This window comes from Copadichromis virginalis, linkage group LG14 (genome assembly GCF_057382275.1).
Source record: "Copadichromis virginalis isolate Kocher_CV1m ecotype Utaka linkage group LG14, C_Virginalis_male_GT1.1, whole genome shotgun sequence".
Lineage (NCBI taxonomy): Eukaryota > Metazoa > Chordata > Actinopteri > Cichliformes > Cichlidae > Copadichromis > Copadichromis virginalis.
Window position 1 is genome coordinate 9047776 of NC_140631.1, and position 24462 is coordinate 9072237.

The 24462-nt window shown below is 44.5% G+C and overlaps 1 protein-coding gene across 2 annotated transcripts in view; it reads left to right on the plus strand.

Moving 5' to 3' along the window:
* Positions 1-589: 589 nt before the first annotated feature.
* epha4l (eph receptor A4, like) overlaps positions 590-24462 on the plus strand; it is a 62714-nt gene continuing 38841 nt past the window's right edge. Inside the window, exons 1-3 of one of the 2 annotated variants that reach the window (XM_085479221.1) lie at positions 590-893; positions 2680-2747; positions 5497-6160. In XM_085479221.1, the coding sequence (XP_085335347.1) occupies positions 797-893; positions 2680-2747; positions 5497-6160 (829 nt within the window). In that variant the 5' untranslated portion in view covers positions 590-796. The remainder of the gene's footprint in view (positions 894-2679; positions 2748-5496; positions 6161-24462) is intronic. The other variant, XM_085479220.1, reaches the window with a different exon arrangement.

Below are 24462 nucleotides of genomic sequence, written 5' to 3' on the forward strand. Positions count from 1 at the left end.
TGAAATGTGCATTGTCAATTTTACAAAGTGCAATTCTGTGTAATGTTAGGGGAGGTCATGCTCACACTTGCTCTTTAATCCAATTTTTCCCCCTTTCATTCTTTTGGAGAACAGGCGTCGAGTTGTCCGCTAGGTGGCGACCTTGGTCCGGTGCGGCTCGCTCACCTCGGACTCACCTGGAGCCGAACTATCAGCACAGTGAGAGTGCTGCGAGCGCGAAGGACTGAGACTGACGCAGTGCATTTCACTCCCATACTGGAGAGTTCAGGAGCGCTTTCTACAGTTAGTTAAGGTGTTGCTTTTTCTAAACCCCAAACACACACACACACACACACACCAGGCAGATTGTATCTTGTAGCTCACAGTCAGTGTGAGTTGGACAAATGTGCGCTATGATTCCCAGTCTCATGCGTCTGAACTGTAGTGACCACTGTTTGGTGTGTGCAGAGGTGTGTGCCTATTTGTGTGAGTGTGTGTGTGTTGGGGGGTAGTTAATGATTATTTCCCCCCGTCTCTTCTCTTCCCACCCCCAGTTCTTCTCGTTTCCTATATGGATTGACGGAGTCCGCGTCAGAGCGCACGGAGTGGACCCGCCTCCTGGCTGTGGAGCGCTCAGTGCGTTTCTCTTCCCCCTCTGTCCGCTTCAGACCCATATTCCACTGGGAGAGAGAGAGGAGAGAGCGAGGGAGTGAGTGAGAGTGTGTGTGTGAGAGAGTGAGAGAGAGAGACAGCAGGACCTGGGAGAAGAGCACCGAAAGAAAAAGAGGAGAGGGGAAAAAACGCAGCACCGACACAAATGGCACTCATGGCAGGGATTTTGTTCACGGCCACTTTTCTTATTTCTGGGATTTCTACATCTCTTTCTTCGTCACGGATATATCCCCCAAATGAAGGTAAGGTCGCTGGGAGGAAAATTAACTGCGGCGGGACTTCATCCCCGCTCCCCCGCGTCTGTGCGGCTTTTGCGCCGCGGAGGCTCACTTCGCCGAGCCCCAGTAGTTGCGAGTGCGTGGAGCCGCGACGAGTTGGGTCACCTTTACGCACTCAGCGGCTTCTGCGGAGCTTTTATGCGAGCGAAACTGGAGTGAGAAGTGCCTGACCGAGCGCGCATCCGTTGTTTTGGGTCGGACTTGGATCGTGCCAGCTGCGGAAAGCCTGGGAGTACTGATACTTTTGCCCCCTCTCCCCTCCAGCAATACGTGCTGTTTTCTGTAGGACAGTGAAGGAGACATCTGCTCCCCCCCCCCCCCCCCCCAAAAAAAAAATAAATAAATACAATTTAAAAAAGCACTTCGCACAAACATGTGTCGAAAAAGAGAAACCAAATGAATATACGAGTCAGTTTGGAGACTCGCAAACCACACATCCGACTGACAAAGCAGCTCTTAATCCATCATTTTCAGAAGCATCCGCAGCGATGTCTCCTGCTGTCACTTCGTCATTTAGGGGAAAAAATCCGAATAAATTCTAAAAGTTTAGCTTTCCTGCCTGGCGCATTACATTGACGCCGACACAACAAAATATTTGTCGTCGATTCATTCAAGATTTTTTGCCGATGATGTGTCAGATACACGTTTACTTAAAAAGGATCAAGTGTTAAAATGAGAACTATTTAAATGAAGTGTGGTGTATCTCATTCAAAACATGCGCTCGGAGGTCTTCGGGGCTGCAGTCGCCTGCTCGAGTCCCGGAGCGCCGCGTGTTAGGTCCGCTACAGATGAGGCTCAAACCCACTTTCTACTGTAAACACTAATAAAATCAATACTTTATTTTATTAAAGACGAGCCCATTAGTTGCACGTCTGTTCTCTGACGGACTCTTTGGTGTGCGTCTGTTCTGCTCGGCACAGCAAAGCTGTCCGACACAACAAGTCCACAGTTAGAAACCCCGAGCGCCGTTTAGTTGGGACTCAAAAGATTCAAATTTAAAACGAGTCTTCATTGTGCACGATGATGTATTTCATGTGCTTACGTGCTCGGTTTTTTATTTAATTATTTATTTATTTACAACACATGCAGCTGATTAAGCTTTTTTCCTTTCAGTGGGAATTTAAAAGAAAATTTAAAGGACCGCAAATATAAAATAAATTTGATCCCTTTTTAAATTATAAATATATGCGTGAATTTTTCTTGTGCGTGATGTTTTACTTTTTTGGAGAAAGTATTGTGTTCGGTTTTCTGTCTGTCACTGTGTTTTTTCCCCTTTTATAAAATGCTTTTTCTTTTTTTTTTAATTTTTATTTTAAGTTTACGCACGAGGATTCAGTCAAACGCGTAAAGCCGACGGTGAGCAACCGATAAAATCACGATGTGAAAGGCTCCGGGGGAAACGCGTTTGTCGTTGATAGAAGATCCCTTTGCTTAACGAAAATCAATCAAACCACATCTCTTAGGCACAGCAAGGAATTATGCAGAACAAAGCCTTCACATGTACATCTTTGTAACACTTGCTGGCCCACAGTTTTTACTCCTGAACCATCATCATGAGAAGATTTCCTCAACTACATAAATCGCTTTAAAGCTTTGTGTGTGTGTGTGTGTGTTTGCTTTAATCATTTTAAAAAAAAGGAAGCCATTTCTCCTCCTCAGAGTGTAAGGCCTAATTGGATTATATGCCAGTGCTGATGTTGTGTGGACGGTCTGAGACTGCATGCTCACTTCTCTCATTCTTGTTTTCCAGTCACGTTATTGGACTCCAGAGCTGTACAGGGGGAGCTGGGATGGGTCTCCAACCCGACAGAAGGAGGGGTAAGTGCTGCAAAGAAGTGTCCCCTTGTTAGGACGCATGGTCCCCTATTGGGAAAAAATAGAGAGATGATATCCATTGTTGGCAGGAGCTGTAGAGTGATCCGCCAAATAGATACACAGCCCCCTTTGATAAGATTCTGTCCTGGAGAGCATTTTATGGGAATATCTTTGTTGTTGTATTGCGTGTGTGTTGGTGTGTGTGTGTGTTTGTGTGCATCTGGGCTCAGGATTAGATCATTTCACAAAAAAATGAATAAATTCATTTTTTATCTTATATAGAGGCCACCTGTAACCCACCTCGAGACCCACATCGGGTTCAGGAAGCTGCTTTGAGAACCATGGGGTGTGTAAGCACCCCAGTAACCTCACAAGCCCTGTTCCTCTTTCTCTTCTGCTCCCCTCCTCTCCAACCACTCTGTAATGGTCAGATGCGGGGACCGATACTCCAGCGGGCGTCGGGTTTCCTGAATAGACCGTGGATTGAATCGGCCTTTGTGGAGAAACTTTATATCCCTTTCCACCATTGAGTCGAAGCGAAAGCGAGAGGGAGAGGGAGAGGAACTTGGCAGCTGAGAGAGGGTCCTCTGGAATGGATGAATGAGGGGGGGAAAGTGCAGTGGGGTTCAGCTCTTGCCTGCAGTATGACCAGCTACAAAGCAACGGGGAATAGGATCGACAGAATGTGTGATCTCTGGTGGTTCTAATTGGGCTACAGTGGATCTGGTACGAGAAAGAACAGGGGCCGCAGAGGGCCCCACGATGGCCACAAGTGTTAGATTTTAGTTAAACGTAAGGCACATGCAATGCCTTAACCTAGCCTAAACGTGACTGTATAGAAACAGGTAAATATGTATTCAGATGCATGCTGGGAACTAACCCTCACCCTAACTAGCCTTTTATAAATAAAAAAGTAGGTTTTGATGTTTTAGATAAAATATTCATTTTTTGTCCTCTGATTGTCCAAACCTGGGGGGAAAAAACAAATTTCAAAGGCCAATAAATAAATAAATAAATTTTAAAATCACAAATCGTCAAAGCTTAGAGGTCAGGGTCACTCAAACGACAGAAGGTTAGTGATCGTCAGTCAGAAGTCACTTCTTCCAGTTGTCCTGCTTGCACAAATGTGATGAAAACCACAATTAAGCCTTTTAATGTTTTATGAAAATGAATACAAATTAGCAACCGCCATGTCAGCTAATGAATATGAACCCAGGGGAGCAGGATCTCATCTTGTGCATCTGTTGCGAGCTCTGTTGTCGGCCTCTCTAAATGAACTTGATCGGTGCTGCGCTCCGGTCCTCCCCTCAGCCATTTTATCACAAGCAAGTGATTGACAGGGTCCCGGCAGCCGCGCAAAGCCTGCATTCACCCTCTCATTATGACCAATTGGCCTTATTCTCCCTCTTTCTTGCTATCGGCGGGGGGAAAGGTGCAGCGTTATCTCAGCGGTGCTTGATTTCCACAACAAAAGCGGGGCTGAAGCCAGAGAGCAGGAGGGAAATGACAGACATTTTTCTAAATCCTACAGCCACAGCTATGTTTAGCATTATCGTACCACTCTGCTTTGGGGAAATAAGGCTTAAATCCAGATTGTTTATGATAAGGCGTCAAGTAAAATCTGGCAGCCTGACTCACATGTTTCAATTTTTTTTTCTTTTTTGTGCAGTTTTCTAAATGGCTGAAACGACAACGGCCAAAAGCTTGTCTGCTCTTGTTTACAGCCCAGCTCAGTCAAAGGCTCTATTTAAAACACACGGTAAAAAAAAAAAAATCAGAGGCAGCGGGCTGCTCCGAGGCTCTCGAGAAATACTTGCGTTTCCTCAATGGTGCCGTGTAGAGAGAGAAACTTTATTACGAGTTGAACAAACATTCTCCCTGGGTAAAAAATAAGTCAGACCACACCGGGTAATCTGTGCACCCCCCGCGCAAGCTCATACTGACATCAGTGCCAATCATGTATGCAGATGTAGAGCAGGCGCACATTAGATCATTAGCAATCTTCTAATGCCTAGGTGTGTGTTTGTGTGTGTGAGACGAAGATTTTGTGTACAGCTCACCAAGTAATTGAACTGTAGGCATTGCTGAGCCAGAGACCTAATCACATATTTCCTTCATAGTGGAGGAGAAGCAATAAATATTAATATCTTTGCACAACTCTATTAGGTGTCATTCATAAAATATGCATTAATTTAAGCCATCGATGAACTGCTCTGCTTGGCTAAACCAACAAAATGCTCTTTTGCGCTGTATTGCTTGGCGCAAACTGGCACCGTGTAATATGTACTTGGTGCTTAATTGGTTACATATTACACATTGGCAGTTAGGAGAGCTTTTATGTCTGGCATTTTCTAGATGTTCTTAATGTTGAACAAATTTTCTTTACAGGTTCCTTTTAGCTGCTGTTTGGAAAATACCATTTTCACAAGCAGATTTAAAGTTTAAACTCTCGTCATCCACCCAGTCATTAGGGAACCACTTAGGGTTAGGTTGCTGAACAAGCACAGTTTAAACTGGAAGATCTAACTTTTCCAATTAGCTCTTCTATGCATTTGGCCCTCTGTTGAACACTTTTAATTTGGGAAAGCTACATACAGGAAAATTCCATATAAAGGGGTAGATTTGAAACTAACTCTAAACCAGTCACTGGTGACCTGGTGGAGATGAATAAAGTTTAAGAATTTCCCTCTGGGATTAATAAAGTCTCTCTGATTCTGATTTTAACATTTTATTATTTGTTTCCTTTCCCCAGTGGGAGGAAGTGAGTATTATGGATGAAAAGAACATCCCCATTCGGACGTACCAGGTGTGCAATGTCATGGAACCCAATCAAAACAACTGGCTCCGCACTGACTGGATCCCCAGAGGAGGTGCCCAGCGAGTCTACATTGAGATTAAGTTCACTCTCCGAGACTGCAATAGTCTCCCGGGTGTCATGGGAACCTGCAAGGAAACCTTCAACCTTTACTACTACGAGTCCAACAACGACAAAGAGCGCTACATCCGAGAGAACCAGTTCGGCAAGATCGATACCATCGCTGCAGATGAGAGCTTCACTCAGGTGGACATTGGCGATCGTATCATGAAGTTGAACACAGAAGTCCGGGATGTGGGAGCCCTGAACCGCAAGGGTTTCTATTTGGCTTTCCAGGATGTTGGGGCGTGCATTGCACTTGTTTCTGTCAGGGTCTTCTATAAGAAATGTCCTTTAGCCGTGCGTAATTTGGCCCAGTTTCCAGATACTATCACTGGAGCTGATACTTCTTCACTTGTGGAAGTTCGTGGTTCATGCGTGGATAACTCAGAGGAGAAGGAGGTGCCCAAGATGTACTGCGGGGCAGACGGCGAGTGGTTGGTGCCCATTGGGAACTGTCTGTGCAACCCTGGATACGAGGAGCGCAATTCAGAATGTCAAGGTAAGGAACTAATATTTGTCTATGGCATTTTTTTGGCTCCTTTCTCGATTTATAGACCACCGTCCCCCCTCTCCTCCAGTCCGTCCCACCCTTACAATATCCTGTCTCTGTCTTTTTGTCTTTATCTCGTGTGTTTTGTTCTCTTTGTTCTTCCCTCTCCGTTGGATGTTTTTATCTCCTTGCTCCCTAGCTCTCTACAGCCTTCTCTCCAGTGTTTAGTTGGGTGATAGAAGCGGAGATGACTGTAAATGGAGTAATTAGTGGGCCCACTGGGAGGTGTTGTGCAGTGGGATGCATCCCAGGAGAATTGGTGACACGGAGAGAGGAGACTAGTGCCCCAACTGGTTTGCACTAACGCTGTGTCTTTCACCCCCCCAACTGTTCTTTCTCTTATTCCCAATAGAGCCCCAAGCTGTGGAAAAGAGATAGACAGCTTTAGAGGAAGAGAAGGAGAGAGAGAAAAGGGTTTATAATTCCAAGCAGGTATGAGAGGAGTAAAAATACACAGCTGGGAGATGGGGCTGAAATAGTTCTATTTGGTAGGAGAGGAATAGCCCTTTGTGGACAATTATTCTACTCTTGGCTTGCCGTGATCCTATACCAGGCAGTTTGATGAGGTTTTAAGGTCAGCACAGAGTGCTTCCCCCTTCAGACTTTTTAAAATCACAATCATGATAGAGCTTGAAGCCTGTTGGTGAATTTAAAATGATCCTAGGAATGCCAATCAAAAACCCACCAATGGATCATTTCAAATTTCTGTCAGTTTCCAAGCTCTTCATAAATGGCATTTTTGATTGCCTCTGACCCACTTTAACTCCCTTGTTTCATTGCACCCAGTGGTCTGTGGCTTATGGTATACAGTACTGTGATGTTAATAACATCTAGTAGGATTCAGCAGCTGTTTTGTTGATCAGTCTTTTGCCAAGCTGGGGGCACACTTGTAAGCTGGCCAGATGAGCGGATGCCAGTTCTGCCAGGAAAGTTTATTGGTAAACCCCGGTCGTCACCACCCACCAACATCACACAGAAAGCAGTGGGCCGCAGCAGTGAGGGGTCAGAGGCTGGGCACGGGTGATTAACGGGGGGCGGACTACTACACCTCTCCTAATTTACGAGGCAGCCTTTATCTCGGAGGACTAATTGCATGACAAACAGGTCTGGTGATTTAGGGCTACCACTGGCTGCTCGGGGGTGGGGGAAAGGCAAAGGGGTTCAAGTAGTCACAGATGGAGGTTTGTGTGTATAGTTCAGAGTTTATTTGTTGAGCGCACTGTACGATCAGTAAGAATTCTCCTGGAGTGTTGCCACCTCCTCGGGGTTCAGATGGCTCCAGCCAGGTTTCTATATCCAGAGTCAGTTTTAGAGAAGCAGAGAGAGAGAAATCTGCAATCAGTTTACCACAACAACCTCTTATGACTCAGTATGAGAACCCTGATCTCATATTGTATACCATAACTTCCATTTTGTTGCATCATTGGAAATGACTTCTTATCTCTTCCCTTTAATTCTCGTTGAGATAAATAGCTGTTATAGTCATCATAGAAGGCAATAAAGGACTTGGAAGCTTTGATTTTATGTGACTAATGCAGTATTGTAGTGTTTGCCAGCTTGGCACCAGCACTGTTGCTCAAGCCAATATATCCATTTAGTCCCCATATCACTGCATCTGCTTGAGTTTGTTTAAGTTTACAGTGCCAGTACGCCCACTATTCACTTTTACCTACAGTTCTACTCTCTTTCTAAATTTCACTTTCAGCTGGATAACATGTGTTGGCTTTATTTTGATTGTGGGTCAGGGACTTGTGGGTTAAAAGGTGCTGGTCCTCAAGTGCACAGATGAGCTGGTTAATATTTCCCCATGTGACAGGCTCTGGGGGGGAGGGCCTCCGCTTTTCTATGCCCGTGTTGACAAACAGACTTACGCAGAGGTTTGGGGTTTCTTTGTGGTGAGGGTGAAATTAAAGGAAACATGAGTTAAGGTGTGATTTTTTTCTTCAGTATTGTTTTGCTGTTTTGAAAATGTGTATGAGAGTGTCAGCCTATGAGGTGGTTTGATAAAGTTCAAACTGTTTTTGTTTAAAAGGTTTTCTTTGGTGCAGTTGTGTGAGTGGTGTGTGTGTGTGCTTGTCCTGTGTACGTGCAGGGTTACAAGGGCACCCTGGCCCCTGGTTCCCAGCCCAGGATGAATGGGCTCCCCTCCATCATTGTTTGGGGCAGCAGCGGAGCCGTCTGAGACTGGTGATGTTTGAGGGGGAGAAGGATTTAGAGGGGGAGCTGACAGGGGATGTAGGACTTGTATTCTCTACCCCTGGCAGAGGTCAGGGGTCATCCCCTTCCGCATCCATCTTACTGCAGTGTATGACAGGGTTGGGGATCCAGGATTGATTAAGATGTCAGGGTTTTGACAGCTGTGGTAGGGGGAGTGTGTATGGGTGTCTGTGCCTTAGGTGGACCTAGGGTGACTAGGGTGTATAGCCAGGGCCAAGGCAAGAGGGACAACCGGGGCACTGTGGGCCAAGGGGCCCCCTGATCTAAGGAGAGGGGACTGTCTGTTTGTGTTTGGGATCTCGTTCCCTGTTAACCACCTCGCCCACTCTGTGGGGAGGGCGCGGGGGTCAGCTTGTTGTCTCACTCCTCATCTGGTGAGGGAGTCCCTGCTGTTGGAAGTGCGGGAGTGTCTCTGAGGTAATGCAAAGAAGAGATTGGTGGGCACTTTGGCCCATCATGTGTATCATCATGGAGAAATGATAATTGCCCGCTTTTTTCTTGATTAGAAGATTGATCGAAATAACGTTTTTGGCAGTTGTTTTTTCATGAATCAGATTTTAAGTTGTTTCCCTCGAAGCTGCTTCTGTTGTCATGTGTGTTTGTTGGGGATGAGTAGCTTGTTTAAGGTGTGAAGTTGACAGATGCTTCTGACACTGCAGAATGCTTGCACATAGTTGAGCTGTGAAGCTTTCACTCATAACTGCCTCTCATCACAACACAAACAAGTTTCTACTTCTTTGTGAGCTTTCTCTAGAGCCTTATCCTAATCCTAACTATCAAAACTAAATGTTCAACCTTTAGTCTAATTCTGTTGTAAACCCAGTTTTAACGTGATTCCGATTCATCAGCTGTGTGGTCTGTCCCACAGATCAGACAGAAGGCCCTGCCTTGCATGTTTTAAACTGTCAAAGTGTATGAGAGGACATTATATGAACTGAGGCTTACTCTGACCATAATCACTACTTTCCAAAGACCCTAACCCCTTATTTTTTTGTATTTAGGTTTAAATACAAACATGTAATATCAATTGGATCAAATTGAATAATCAAAACTTGTACCATGTTTAATATGAGCATCCACTAATGTAACAGCATATAAAAGACAGAAAATAAGCAAATGCATGGTAAAATCCACTTTAAATTCCATCTGTGCATTTGCGTCCTCTTTAAATCCTGCTTGTGCACGTGTGTGTGTTCAGGACCCGATTGTGATGTCGGTGTGCGATCGGAGCATTTTTGCTTCAGCAGTCTTTGCTGAGCTGGAAACTCTCATTGGTATTGGATTAAGAGGTTTTACGGATGAAGTTTCTCTCCTGTGCTCCGTTCATTATATGTGTGTGTGTGTGTGTGTGTGTGTGTGTGTGTGTGTGTGTGTGTGTGTGTGTGTGTGCGTGTGTGTGTGTGTGTGTGTGTGTGTGTGTGTGTGTATCTAGGTCTCCCATTCTATCCCTCCCTCTGTTGACAGTGTTAAATATGCGCTTGGGAGCATCATTCTAAATTCACCACGTAATTCTATTTAGCCCGCCGGTCCCGGGTGACTTTAAATCCACAAACTCAGTCCCTTGTTCTCTCCCCCCACCACCACTCCTCCAACCCCTGTTTTGCTCCCTTTCTTCCTTCTCTTCTACATATACACAAATTAAGCATTTGCATCTTCCTTTTGGTTGTCTTTTTTTTTTCTTTCTGTTCCATGTCTTCTGTCTCTTCAGATTTCCTGTTGCTTCAGCGGCTATTCACAGGCGTTCCTCCTCTTTTCATATGTCTCTTTCTCCTTTCATAGCCCTCCATTTTTACTGCCGAGTTTCTGTAAGCAATTTTCACCCATTCACGCTGTCTTTTTTTTCCCTCCTTTTCTCTTCTTCTTTTAACCCCCCTTTTCTTCTCTCTGCTCCGGCCGTCGAGGTGGTTAGTGTTTGTCAGCCTGTCTCTGGTGGCAGCAGCAGGAAGTGGGCTGAATAATGAGATTACCTTCGCTGTGGGGAGGGAGGCGGCACACCAAACATCATCACCCGTCACTCTCCCAGCGAACACACATGCGCGAGTGACACCCGAGAGCGTGCGCACAAACCCCAGTCATCTACATCTTGGGATAAACATTTGCCATACGTATGCTCGTGCAAACAAACTCTATATATCCAGGCAAATGCATGGAAATAGACGAAGCAGTGAGACGCATGCACGCGCGCACTCACAATCTTTAGTTTTAATTTCGTGCGCACACAGACCCGCACTCCGAGCAGAGTGCAGCAGAATGGAGGTGAATGTACTCATCACTCTCGCTGCCACCAGAGAGGCTCATTTTGTGCCGCTGAATAGAGACGAGGAACGGAGGCTATTACCAACGGAGAGCAGCAAAGAACAACAGATGCAGAAAGAGAGGACAAAATGTCTCATGAGGAATCCTTCAACTCCTCCTCCCTTCTTCCTCGTTCCTGCTAAAATAATTGCTTAAGGGATTTTTAAATATTCTGCTGTTGTTTTCTTCTGATTAAAAAAAAAGAAGCAGTCCTCTCAGCTCACACAAATCTTCCCTCTACTTGAATGGTAAAGAAGGGGAGGAGGGAGGTGGGGCGGGGATGCTGGTGGTAATACAGCCATCATTAGTCGAGGTGCTGAAATGCTTTTCCTGCTCAGGCGGCCGTCCTGCCTCTGTGTTTGTTCCCTTCATGGCTCGACACTCATCACCCTTCTCTGTTTCTTCTCGTCGTGCCCTGTTTAAGGCGGGAAGCCACCGGTGATCAAGCATGACCCGGGTTGATAGCTGCAGTACTCCCACAGTGCCAGCTACACCTCAGGGTGTATGACTATGCTGCTACAAGTATCCATGTTTATCCATGTTTTTCCTTCTTTCTTTTTTTTCTTTTTCTATGCAACTTAAGCTCCTCTGTCACAATTTACAGTTGGGCCTCATTTCTGTTTCTAACACCAGCTGGAAGAGAGATCTAGTAACTATATTTAAAATGAGCTAAAGGATTCAATAAATCACCAGGACTGTTTTCTGAAAAAATTATTTAAAGGCGTACTAAATGTTGTTGTCATTGGAATCAGATTGATATAAGTGTTTTGAATAGATTTAAATCGAGCGCAGCACTAGGTCAAGCAATTCAAACTCCATTCAGTTTTTATTTATACAGTACCAAATCAAAACAACACTTACCTCAAGGGCTTTATACTGTAAGTAAAGACCCTACAATTATACAGAGAAAACCCCAACAATCAGTTGAGTCCCTTAGGGCAAGCACTTGGTGACAGTGGGAAGGAAAAACTCCCTTCCCACTGTCACCAAGAAATCTCCCGGAAAGTGGTGGACTTCTGCTGCGACAGGACAAAGACACACTGTGGAAGAGAGCCAGAGATTAATAATAATTAATGATCAAACGCAGAGTGGTGTATATTACACTAAGGTGAAAAAAGTTGAGAGAAGAAGAAACACTCAGTGCATTATGGGAAGCCCTCAGAAGTCTATTACTAAGGGAGGATTCAGGGTCACCTGATCCAGCCCCAACTATAAGCTTTATGAAAAGGAAAGTAGCTACCAGGGGGGCAGATCAGCTGATCTCAGTGCTAACCCACATCAGCTGACTGCTCAATACATTCTACACATATCTTCGGCCAGACTCTCTATGAGCCCACTCTTTATCCTGCTTTAGCCTCCTGCTGCACATCTGCAAGCAGATTCACAATCCACTTCCTCCTGTCATGCTGCTTCAATCTGTGTCATATCTGTTATCGTCAGGGCTTGCTCTGTTCTGTGCTTTTTGTCTTGCTGCCGCTCTCCCATGACAGAGCACTCCTGCCAAAGACAAGTTACTGCAGACGGAAATCTTTCTTTGATTACAGTGGGTCTGACTGAAAAAGCAACAAGTGTCAAATCGGCTCCATTCGATGCTTTGTTTAGGTTTTTCATTAGGTAGTTTAGCCACACTGGAAAAAATGACAGGTGTTGTTTTAGCTAAATTAATTAGGGAAATTTGGGGACTTCTGTTTTTGGTTGGACACTGTGGTACACAGTGGGAACGAATGATCCACAGAGTACAGAATATACCGTTGCTTCCCTATTAAGGCCACAAATCTCTAACACTGTACAGCAACTGTTGATGAACTTGGACCTGCTTTAAACTTTTGAATAATCCGTTTTTTGTAATGATCTGCTTTTTCAACCTATAATGGAGCATTTAAGCCTTCAGCTCATTTTAATTTCATTGAAATACACTCGATATTGTGAAGACACACTACTTTTCTTAAGTACACTATGTTTGTAACAGTGCAGCTTACATGGTTGTCAGCTGGCATTAACAACATATGGGCCATGAGGATGATAACATTTCTCCTCTCCTCTCCTCTCCTCTCCTCTCCTCTCCTCTCCTCTCCTCTCCTCTCCTCTCCTCTCCTCTCCTCTCCTCTCCTCTCCTCTTTGAAAAGCATCCTTTCTTTGAAGCCCGCGATGGGAAGAGGGAGCGATTAAAGCAGTCAGCAAGCAAATTAGCATGTCAAAAGGCCCTGAATCAATACCCCAGCTCTCTACCAACACAACCCTGCAGTCCTTTCACCCCCACCCCTCCACCCCCCATGCATCTCTGCCATTCCCCCATTCCTCAGGCTGTTCCCCTTCTTCTCCCTCCTTTTTTCCTGCACACTCTCCCTCTTGCTCCTTTGCCCTTTTCTTTCTCCTTCGCTCACTTTTCAGATTTTCCTTACCCCCCCCCCCCCCCCCCCCCTAAAAAAAGCCCTGTTTTCTCCCCGAGCTGGCAGGCAGACGGAGAGAAGAGGTGGCGTTTGTGGAGGGAGATGGATGGATGTATAGGCAGAGAAAGGCCGACGGAGAGGGAGAAGTGGACAGCCATCAAGTGGGCATGGGTGAACTGTTTTGGAGATGGAGAGAGAGAGAGTGGTTATGAAAGAGAACGAGGGCCTCTGCCACCTTCTTTGTGCTGAAAGAGAGGCAGAACGGACCTCACTCGCCAAGAACAGCAGAGGAGATCCGAGATGAGGAGACAGGGAGGGAGAAAAGGAGGCAAAAAACACGGGAGGGAGTGAAGTGGAAAGAGATTTAGTTCCAGTCTGGCAACCTTGCCTTTCTTTTTTTTTTTTGCACTTCATCTGTCGGTTCACCATCGCACGGAAATCCCTTCGATCTGGGGCAGTGTGTTAGTGATCACCAGCGCAGACGGACGCGGAGTAAATGTGTGTGTGTCTGAACCGTTATCTGGCCCGTGTTTATTCAGTGCATCTGTCTCAGCAGGCGTATCACATGCTGTATCAGAAACTTCTATTAACATCCCGAATCGCAGTGCGCGATCTCTGCCTGCAGACAAAGCAGCTCAGCAGCCCCTCAGATGAACGGCCGGCTCTCCTTCAGTATCTGACAATGGGAGGCTGATTGCAAACACCTTGAAATGTTTTATCTCTCCCTCTCTCTTTCTCCTGCTGATTTCCAACTTAAGATCCCCCCCACCCCCCCTTCCCACCACACACACAATCCAGCACCATCCAATAGTATCTAGGTGGTCTTTTTCTTCTCTTTCGTCATCATCCTTTTTTTTCCTCAGAGGGCAAAGAGTTCAGTGGCCAAATCAAAGGCAGCTCCGTAGCAATCAGTTAGGGGTTATGACAAAAAGCCTTGCAATAAAGGGCGGCTGTGTAATCTGATGGGCCCTGAGACTGGATGCAGTGCCCATTCTAATGAGCCGAGATCCCCCTTTTCTAATCACAGCATAGGAGGAAGTGGCACAGTGCTTCATTCTCCCTGGAAAAACACACACACACACACTTAGAATGTGTGATTAGAATAAAAGACTACATGCAGATTGTTGCAAGGAAAACAGATTAAAGATGTGAAGTGGGAGGAAGTATTCTGGGCATCCAAAGCCTCCTTCATCTTAAACAATGGAAGATGAGTTTGGAGAGCCTAAACTGACATTACGCTCGCCTGCGTGTGAATCGGTGCTTCAGCGGAGGAGTCGGTGCATTAGGTTATGGCTTGTTTTTTGGTAATGAGAAAGCTTAAACAGAGAAGCTGGTTACAACTTACAGGTTGCATTTACAACACAGGCTTAAGTGCAGAAATTAAGACATGTAGGGCCAACAATAAATAGTAAAGTTTATTTTTTTAAAACTTAAAACATATGTTTGACTGCTTAAATTGACACTTCTAACAGAATTCAGCTCTAGCATGTTGATTTCCTGCCTGTTGGAACCATGAAGTAAATGTAAAACTGCTCTGACGAGTACCGCCTCTGTTCTAATAATGGTTGAAGCTCATATGTAGTGCCATATTTAGAGCTATCCACATTGCCACACCAATGGACCGTAGCTACATCTGTACTGTAGATGATGAACAAGGAGAGTATTCTCTTTGCCTTTACACTGCAGTCAGTCCCTGCAAGGTCTGCGGCTGAAAAATGAAGAAATACACAAGTGTCAAATGCTTGTAATGACACTCAAGGCTGGCTAAAAATGCAAGTCATTGTTGGAAGCTTCCCATGTTAGAATTCCCATCTTTACACTGCAAATGAACGTGTTTTCAACTCAGTACAAAAAACAAGAAGTCTTAAAGTTATGCCAGATTAATGGTGACGTAAGTAGCTGTGACTGTGAGCTCTCTGCTAGACCTCACGTTCACTAGCTTGAATAACTGAACAGAATTGTTTTGCTGTTGGTGCTTTTTGGTGCATGTGTTGTAATAGTTATTATATGGGATATGGGATGATAACCAAAAACCATGTGGTTATTTGTGTAAACAGGCTGTCAGTGAAGTCAGATTTTTTTTTTTTTGTTAATGTGAGAAAATTTGGAATTTATATGTTTCAGTTAGCCGGTATCTGTGTCTGTCTGCCATCTTGTTGGGGTTTTCTCTGCATTTCTCTGTAGGTCTTTACCTTACAATATAGACCAAATATAGACCATTGACCAAATACAAAACTTTCAGATTGTTAGTCCACAAACCAGTCGGTCATGTCTACGTCTGTTATTTTTGTACAGTTGATGATTCCGGTGAAAAAACAGCCTACAACTACATTAGCCCATGTGCTGTATCCTCAAGGTCTGCAAAGCTCACTGTCTGTTAGCTGTAGCTTTATATTTCTATGCAATGTGTGACACCAGTTTCTCCAAGAAAAGCAAAGCTTTCTTTCTTACCTTTGTTAACACGTTTTTTGCCGTCTACAGTTTTGATTTCACCCCAGAATTTTGAGAACAGGTGGCTGACACATTGCTGAGATGGGTATGCACACAAATATGGCAACGTACATGTGTATCAAACACACCGTGGGCTTGCCTCTGAGGTGTAACCTCTGTGCAGGAGAGCTGAAATGTAATTTGGGGATGTGGAGCTCTTGCTGCGCCGGTGGACCCAAAGTTGCTGATCTCCAGCCAGAGGCTGAGGTATGTCCGTGGCAGGGCACATCTCTGGGATTAGAAACCTTGATCCTTCCTGATATCTAGTGAGTTTTCAAATACTGCTAGAAGGGGAAAGAAAAAAAAAGTAACGTGTTCCCTTGAAGACTTGTATCGCTGGAAGAAAAAAAGAGGAAGGGAGAGAAAGCGAGGCAGACAGATAGGATCAAGCTTAAGAGAAAAGACAGCGATTGAAATCAAACAAGGGCACCAAAAAGTGACTTTGTTTGACAGAAGGAATGTGTGTGTGTGTGTGTGTGTGTGTGTGTGTGTGTGTGTGTGTGTGTGTGTGTGTGTGTGTGAGACAATAAAAGAAAAAGCAAGATGAATTGATTCCTAGTGGCCTGATAAATGGCTGGAGATGTGAAAGGTGAAGTGGGGAGGGGGTATGGGTGGTGATCCCTCTTTGAACAAGCGTAGCGTAGTCATGTCATGACCTCTGGCAGCTGCGGTAGATATTACAGTCAATATCAGCTGTGTGTATTGTAGACTTGATTCACCTGATCTTGAACCGTTTTCATTGGGCCTACAGGGAGCATGAGTGAACTGACCCTTTAAAGAGTGCATTGAGTTGGAAAGACACCAGAGCTAACCTCCTCAATAAAAGCAGCTTCTGCTGTGTTTTTTTTTTTAAAAAGGAAAAAAATTTCAAACCAAAGCTATATGTCCTGATATGTTGTGTTTACATTAGTATTGGGTTTTAGTGTGCTGAAATCATAGACTGTATATAGTAACAGACAGACCAAGCCACCAGGGCATTTCTTCATTTTTGGATTCTGCTTTTTGAAACCTCAGCTTAAGCATTTCGGCTGCCACCATGTTGGGATTTTCTTTTAGAGCATTCTTCCATTGGCATCTATGGGCATTGGTTCAGCCTCAAGTGGCCACATTAGGAATTGCAGGTTTTGGCTTTACTCTTCTTGGCTTTACTTTTCAGGCCTGGAGGTTGGAGCTTGATTATTGACGGCATTAAGCGGGAGAATAAAGGAAGTTATGAGCGCTTTTCTTTGCTTTCACAATCAGCAAAGCTGATAAGTGCAGAACGTCAACTTAAGAGGTGATAAATCGCAACGATAAGAAGAGATAAGGAAAGGCAGAGAGAGCTGTAGATATGCTTGTGTTGGAAGAATGTAAAGAGTTAGAGGAATGTGAAAAACACGACACAGAAACTCGACCGCGGTGGTGCCCACACACTTACTTCAAAGCACGCTGTGCATTTTACCTCATATCCCTTTGTTTGCCCCCTCCAATATCATCCTTGTGCATGTGTGTCTGCTGTCACATCAAAGCTAAAGGCTAAAACACATTAGCAGAGTAACCTTGTCAGAGCAGCAGCCATTAACCCGAGGCTCCTGTTACAAACCCTGCACGCCCTTCACCCCACACACACCCTCTCCACTCTGCCCACAAGGCTAGGCTTAACTATTCTGGGGGTTAGGCAAGGTAGCGTATGCATCCAGCTGTTGGACACACATATACGCTGCCAGCTTAGGAGTGTACACACATCATGTCAAGGCATGCAGCATGAGCAGGAGTCAACACAGTTTCAAACTGGGGGGAGGCTCAGGATGGGAGGTGTCATTTCTATGATGGCAGTGACCTCGTTTCTGTTTCAAGAGGAGAGAGAGACAGAGAGAGGGGGAAAGTGGTCTGATGAGGCCTGAGTGACACCAGGTGAGGTCAAAGGGCAGGGCAGGGACAGTCGCGGTGGAGACCAGCAGGCCGTCACTGGGCTGACATGAGCTGTTGAAGAGCCAGTGACCCGGGACAGTTTTTATGTAACCTGTGTGTGTGTGTGTGTATGTGTGCACTCACACACACACACATCCAGAGCATCAAAAACGTGTCCCCCAGTGCAGAGACACAATGGCAGCGCAGCATTCCCAGGGCTACACACACACCTCATGTGCACACACATGCACAATAGAAGGTGTTTTGAGGCCCCAGACAGCCTGTCGTCTGGGAGCTACAAGTAGATTACCTAAACAAACAACCTAAAAATACCTCCCTTTTTCACCCATAAGTCGACCCTTTGCAACCTCTGCACCGAGCTGCTTCTGAGAAACCGTCAAGGTTGATGTTAAACTCGCCCCCGAGACCGCAGACAACGAAGCAATTTAAGTTTTTGCATGTGCGAGCTTAAGCGCTGACAGATGTGCGCGCACTTTCATTTGACAAACTGTACGTCCCGTGTGCGTGTGGTGGAGCGTGTTTGATTTACGACGGGGTCGTGGTGGAGTCATCTAAACTTACATGTAAGCTCGGTGTAAATATTTTACGTGGTGAATTTGTCACTGTGGGGTCGTTTTTAATGATCCAAGTGTAAGTCGGAGCCCTTTTTCTTCCGCTGTAACTAAAGATTAAATAAACCATGTGTTCCGTTTGAAAAGACAACTGAAATTAATGTTGAAAATCCACAGCTACAGGCAGTGGTTTAGCCATTCTGCTTTCATGTTTATCTGGATATCAGAATACATGTGATGGAGGTTAAGGTTTATTTTTGCTTTGAGCTATCTGCAGAAATGTAGCAATTACATCATATTTGAACAATTTTCCAGCTGCAATGTTTCCACCTGAGGTCACACACCTGTGGCAACCAGGCCAGAGAGGGCAGATTTATGGGCTTTTTTGGAAAAAAAACTTTAATTAATTTAATTTACGCTTTGTTTAATCTGGACATAAGATGTTTGAGTTTCCCAGCAAAAATGGACATGAGAGTGAACAGTGGTTCCAGAACAACACCCACAAGAAGACATATTAGTCTTACACACATACATAAAACAAACAGTGCTCATCCAAATCCACATCACCTTAAATTTATTTATTGAGACCAGCTGCTTAGAGTTAGTTTCTTTTGCAGCTGGTTCCACGCCGAGTTTGCAGATAGAAGGAACATTTAGAGATTATTATGTTAGTTAAAAACTACTCATATCTAGATCTTGAAGCACATTTTAATAATTATTGAGGCTCTTCTTTCTGCAACAGAACAACAGAAATAGAAAAAAACACACGAAAGTTGACCCAACACAACAAAAGTGTTTTTAGGGTGACAAACCAACCAGAATGTAAGAAGCTAACAGGAAAAGGTTAATAGCAAACATGTAACTACAGTATTAGATGAATGATGCAATTAAAAAACACATTACCTTACATCTCCCTCACAGCGCCGGTGAATCCTCCAGCAGTTCGTCACATGTTTTGGTCTCTGTCGCTTCTGTCACAGCTGGTCTGTCACATTAATGTGTCCCCAGAAACACTTCTGTTTTTTTCTTTTTCTTTTGTTTATTATTTATTTTGTGCTTTTGCAACCTTTTTTCTATATGTTGGTGTTTTCTTATGTGTCATGGGCCACACTACTATCAAGAAGTTGTCATAGTTTTGTATTTTGTAATTAGTTTTTGGTTGTTTCATTTCGACTTTTTGCTTTTAATTTAGGCTAGTTTCAGTGAGTTACCAGAGTATTTTGGGGTTGTTGTTTTTTTTGGTTTATTGTTTGAAAATGTTTAGTTTTAGTTTAGTTTTTATTAGTTTCAGTCTTAGCTTTAGTCTTGATTAATTAATAATGTATGGGAGGGCATGTGTCAGAGGCAAGATTTAGGAAAATGATTCCAGGTATTAGAATAAAAACACTGAACCTTTTGAAAATAGCAGATTCACAGTCTTATAGTAATCCAAAGTCTCAATAAACACCACCATAAAGGCCTCAGCAGGCGGCTTTTAATATTGACTTATTTTTTTGGCAAAGTAGCAAACACTAGAAATCAGGATATTTTGTCTATGCTTTCATTTTATTTTAATAATTTTTTTTTAATTCACAAAATTGTTTCAGTTAGTTTTCCTGTTTTGGTGAAAGTCAAATTTTTCTTATTATTTTTAAATAACCAGCTAACTAACAAAAATGATTTTTTCACATCTAGTTTTAGTTTTTAGTTTAGCTTTTGTTAATCGTGCTTCCCAGCCTCAGTGGTAATCAGCAGCAAGCAGTCAGTGCTACCCTGCAAGAGAAATAGCAACATCATCATACACATGCATTAATCACAAAGGCACATTTTTTGTTTGTTACTTGCATTAATCTTACCAAGTTCGCTTCGTAGTGTGTGATGTATATATTCAGCTGACGCATAGCTAGATTGTCCTTTGTTTAGCTGTTGTGATATTTTCTCCCATTTTGCGCAGAAAGCTCGTGATGTTGATGTATTTCCCAGTTTCAGAACGTATGTGTGACGTATTATGCACTGTGCAAGAAAAAATGGATATGCGAGTGAACAAGCTGTGCATTGAGCATGTGTCACCTTGAGTCTGTGCAGTGATTTGTTGTGTATTTGTACTGCAATGTCACAAGTGGTTTACACTTGTTTACAGAATTGGCTACGAGGCCCCATTGAGACCGCTTCCCTATCACTTCCTCTTCACCTATTCTTAGTGTGTGTTCTCCTCACACATACTCCCCTTTCCTGCCTCATTCTCCTTGACTCACCGCGAGCAGAATAGTTAAACTCCCCCAATTGTTTAGCAGCGTGTGCGCCCCTGCGAGTGTCCCCTCACACAACAACATTAGCATACCACCCCACCTCCCACACCTATCTACCTATTATTTATTTTTTTTGTCATAACTGAAATGAAATGCGGCTCTTTTCATTGTAAACAATGTCAGGAAAGTATGCTAAACACACACACATGCAGACACACACATATCCAACATGAGACACTAACCCCCCCCAGAGAACCTGAGGAAATTGGACCAAGACAATGCCATGATTGTGTTTGTTTACCTCCCCTGGTCCCTGCTGTGCTGCCTGTGCTTAACCTCCTTACACAAAGCCTGTTCAGCTGATATGTGCATCTTTGTGTGTATTTGCATGCATGCATGGCTCTGCAAAGTGAATCTGCATAGTCCAGAGGACGTTTGAAGGGCTTTTGTGTTCATACCTGAGGGTCTGCAGGTGCACAGAAGTTTGCATGCCTCTGTTTGTGTATGTTTCACTTGTCTTGTTTGCCTTGAATTATAGCCCATTACCCACCTGCTGTGTGAATCTCAGGTCACAAAAGGTCCTTAGTCAGTTGGCACGATGCCCGGCTTTGGGTGGTGCCACCCTTGCCGACCTGGCATGGGCGCAAATGTGGAATCTGAGTGGCTCCCACCTAATGCAGCCAAGTCAAATAGTGTTTCACCAGACAAAGATGGATCTGTTTGCCTGCACCTCTTCCTCATCTTTCCATCCTGTTGCTGTAGCTCTTCTCCATTCGTTTCAAAGTCCTAACAATTTCTGCTCTCTACCCTCCTCTCTTGAAGTCTTTTTTTTTTTTTGAAGTGCCTCATTCTTTTCCTTACATTTACTTTCAGGACTCTCATTCTTTAAGCAATTGTATTGTATGTTGTGAAGTTGGCTGGGTGGAATACTTTAGATTTCTGCGATATGACCATTGTACTAATATTCCTTCTTAAGGTGAACTTAGAGGAATTAGGGAGGAAGTTGGGGCCTACGTGTCAATAAGAACGCCGAGACCTTGGTCTACAGGAAGTCCTCAGAACAATATTGCAATTTCTTTTTACAATATGGCACCACACTGTGCTCTTAGCAAAAACGGCTTCATAATGAAGCAGGAAACTGTTCGTTAGTCTCTTGTATTATTTGAGCAGCAACCCCTTGGGATGAAAAATGAAGACAACATGTCACCACTTGAGCTTGGCTTCAAAAGTACCTCTGTTCACAACTGGTTTAGTTTCTTCGTTCATATCCACTATACATCGGGTTAACTGATGGATACCTCATTCAGTTAAATGCTACGAAAACCCTTCCTGTCTGACATATGCACACAGTGAGCTGCTGTTGGTTGCTAGGCCTAACCTGTGTGGTACAGTGTGGTACACGACCATCCAAGTGGTTTGTGCTTCAGTTCTAATAAACTTAATCGTATTTTATTAGTCTGTTATTTAGCACTGATTAGCAGACAAAAGCTAGCAGGAATTGGTAACTGAGCACTCCATGTGCTCCAAATTTCATCGCTTTTGGCTCCAAAAAAACCAAACTCACCAAGGCTTCACTGGTTTTGCGGAGTCCAAAACCAATAGGTGGCGTCACTGTGGCTGCGTCCATATTTCATATCCAGTCTGCGGTATAGTCTATATTTGGGTGAACAGTGCTGTCAAAGGTCTTTTACAGTGTCTGCAAAAATTCAGTACTGACTTGTGGAAACGCTGCAGGTTAGAACATTTCAGATCTGATGTTGAATTTGGATGAAAGGCCAAGGCATCAGCACGAGGGAACAGTTTGTTTTACGGGCGTAACCTCGGTTCTCGGAGCCTTCTTTTGTTATAATTCTCCTTTTTTACAACACGCTTTGCTCATCTGGTTCATTGGCCGGTGCTCCTATATGTCAGGTACAGACATTTTAATTAGGGCAGCGTCTTGGGTGGTTCTCGGGTGATGGATTGGTGTGGCTGAAAATACAGTTATAAATCATCTGGCCTTCGACAGACAAACTGCTGGCAACCCTCGCGCTTGCTGGCACCGGCCGCCGGTAGCGAAGCATCGGTGATTGTCAGCAAGGTTGGCTTGGGTCTTATTAACGTTGTTAGCCTCGATGGCTTTTGTTTGAAGCCTTCATTAACACCAGTGAGGATGTCGGCCCAGATGTCGCTCCCAGACTTTTTCACTTTTGCATCTTAAAGGATGCTACAGCTAATATAGGACCTTTTCCCCTGCCAGGTCAAGGTCAAGATGTGTGTCGAGTGTATGTCATCAATCATGGTGATCAGTTTCGGTGGCCGTGTGTCCCTCATCCATCACGCTGATGTGTTTCGCTGGCCGTGTGGCTCTGCGTCGCTGTCAGGGCTGGAGGTAATTAATAACCAGAGTGACAGAATTAATGAGTTAACCTGCTCCACTCTCCTGCTGTCCCAGTGACAGACGCTAACGGTCAGCAGCTAGTTAGCCCCGATAATATGCCACTGGCTCAGGTGTGTCGATATGGAGGCTATTTTGTTTTATACATTCATGTTCGTGTGGGGAATATACGTTCAGCTTGTGAGTGTATATTCCATAGCTAGGGGATAAAGAGAAACATTATTGGAATCGTAATCTTTTTTAGCAGGAGTCTCACCTGAGCAACTTGCCTTCCACAGAGAGGGTAAAAAAAGAGATTGAAAACACACAAAGGCAGGGGGATAAGGCAGAAAGGCAGTTTGAATAGAGATCGTTGGCTCCTCAAGGTGCAGGAGAAGGCGAGACTCTCCTTGCCCTCAGGTCCTGAAAGCTGATCGCTTGGTTTTTTGAAAGAGCGGCTTTGTGAGGATGCCTCCGACCGCTCCTCTGAAGAGCGCTCACTGTCTGTTATGACTAAAAAAGAGTGACCGAGTTTTCATCACCTATAGAAGATAAAGCACGGCTTTGAAAGCGGGGGGAAAGGCAGCAGTTTGAACTTAATTCTCCCTTTTTTTGATTACAAGAGAGGCAATTGTTCTGCCTGGGCAGGCCTGGTTATTGTGCGCCGTGCGCTGGGTGTTACATTCCCGGGGTTTTCGGATGCTTATTGTAGTGCAAGTTCGCTCTCATGCTTTCATTCCCTAGTGTATTGGTTACTTTGTTGTGTAGGCTGCAGAATAGCTTGCCTATCAGGCTTAGCATGCGGGTCACTCAAGGTGGGCTGCAGTAGGTGGGTGTGTGGGTAGATGTGGATTTATTTGGCGGCATCTATCGCTGTTCAAAGCCTGGTGTGTGGGTTGCTGCCACTCGGAGGAAAACTTAGCTGTGTTTTTTTGTAGTTGGCTCGCCTGTGGGTAGCTATCATTGTATCGTTAGCTTTTTCTGTGCTCCTATTTTTTACAGATGGACGCATCGATGGTCCCATTTCCCCCCCTCTCCATTAAACTAAATCAGCCAGCAGAGTCCCCGACTGCACAGACAAAACTACTCATTAACTCTTGCAACTCACTCCAGTCTCCTTTTCTCCAAACGGACTTTAGTTCAGAGACAACAGGGATGGGGCAGGGGAAGGAGTGACAAAGAGGGAAAAAGACTAAAGCTAGAGAGGAGGATTGAATGAGTGAAAGAGCTGCTGGGGTAGAAAAGGGGAAGAATGTGATGTCCCCGGTCTATGAGGGATTCCATTTTTGCCTTTCTAGAATAGAACAGTAAGTCACCAGTCTCTTTGTCTGTCTTTGATCTCTCAGCTCAGGGATTTGGCACCTGACAAACCCCTCTCTGTCTCTGAAAGGAGGCTTGCTGAGAGAAAGCCTCTGAGAGCGGGAGACAGAAAGAGTAAAACAAATTAAGGAAAAAAAGAGTTAGAGAGCATCGGGAGCGAAAAAAGAGACGTATAAAAAAGATGGTGTGGGGGGAAAAAATTGGGTTAGACTTTTGAGGGCTGCATGAGAGGATATGACGAGGGCGTCTCAGCTCAGATCCCATTAAAACTCAATACACATGTGTTCCTGTGCGCCTCTATTTGCGTCTGTATAGGTTTGCCACGGCTGGTCCGGACAGTGATAAATCCAGCAAGTCTTAAGGGAGATTCCTCTCTGAAGCCACGGTCTCTTGGACCACCCACTATTGTGGTCTCTTTCCTCTCACACACACACACGAAGGCTCCTAATAGGAAGCAAATTCCCCCAGCTTTACTTGGATATCAACCTCTCTT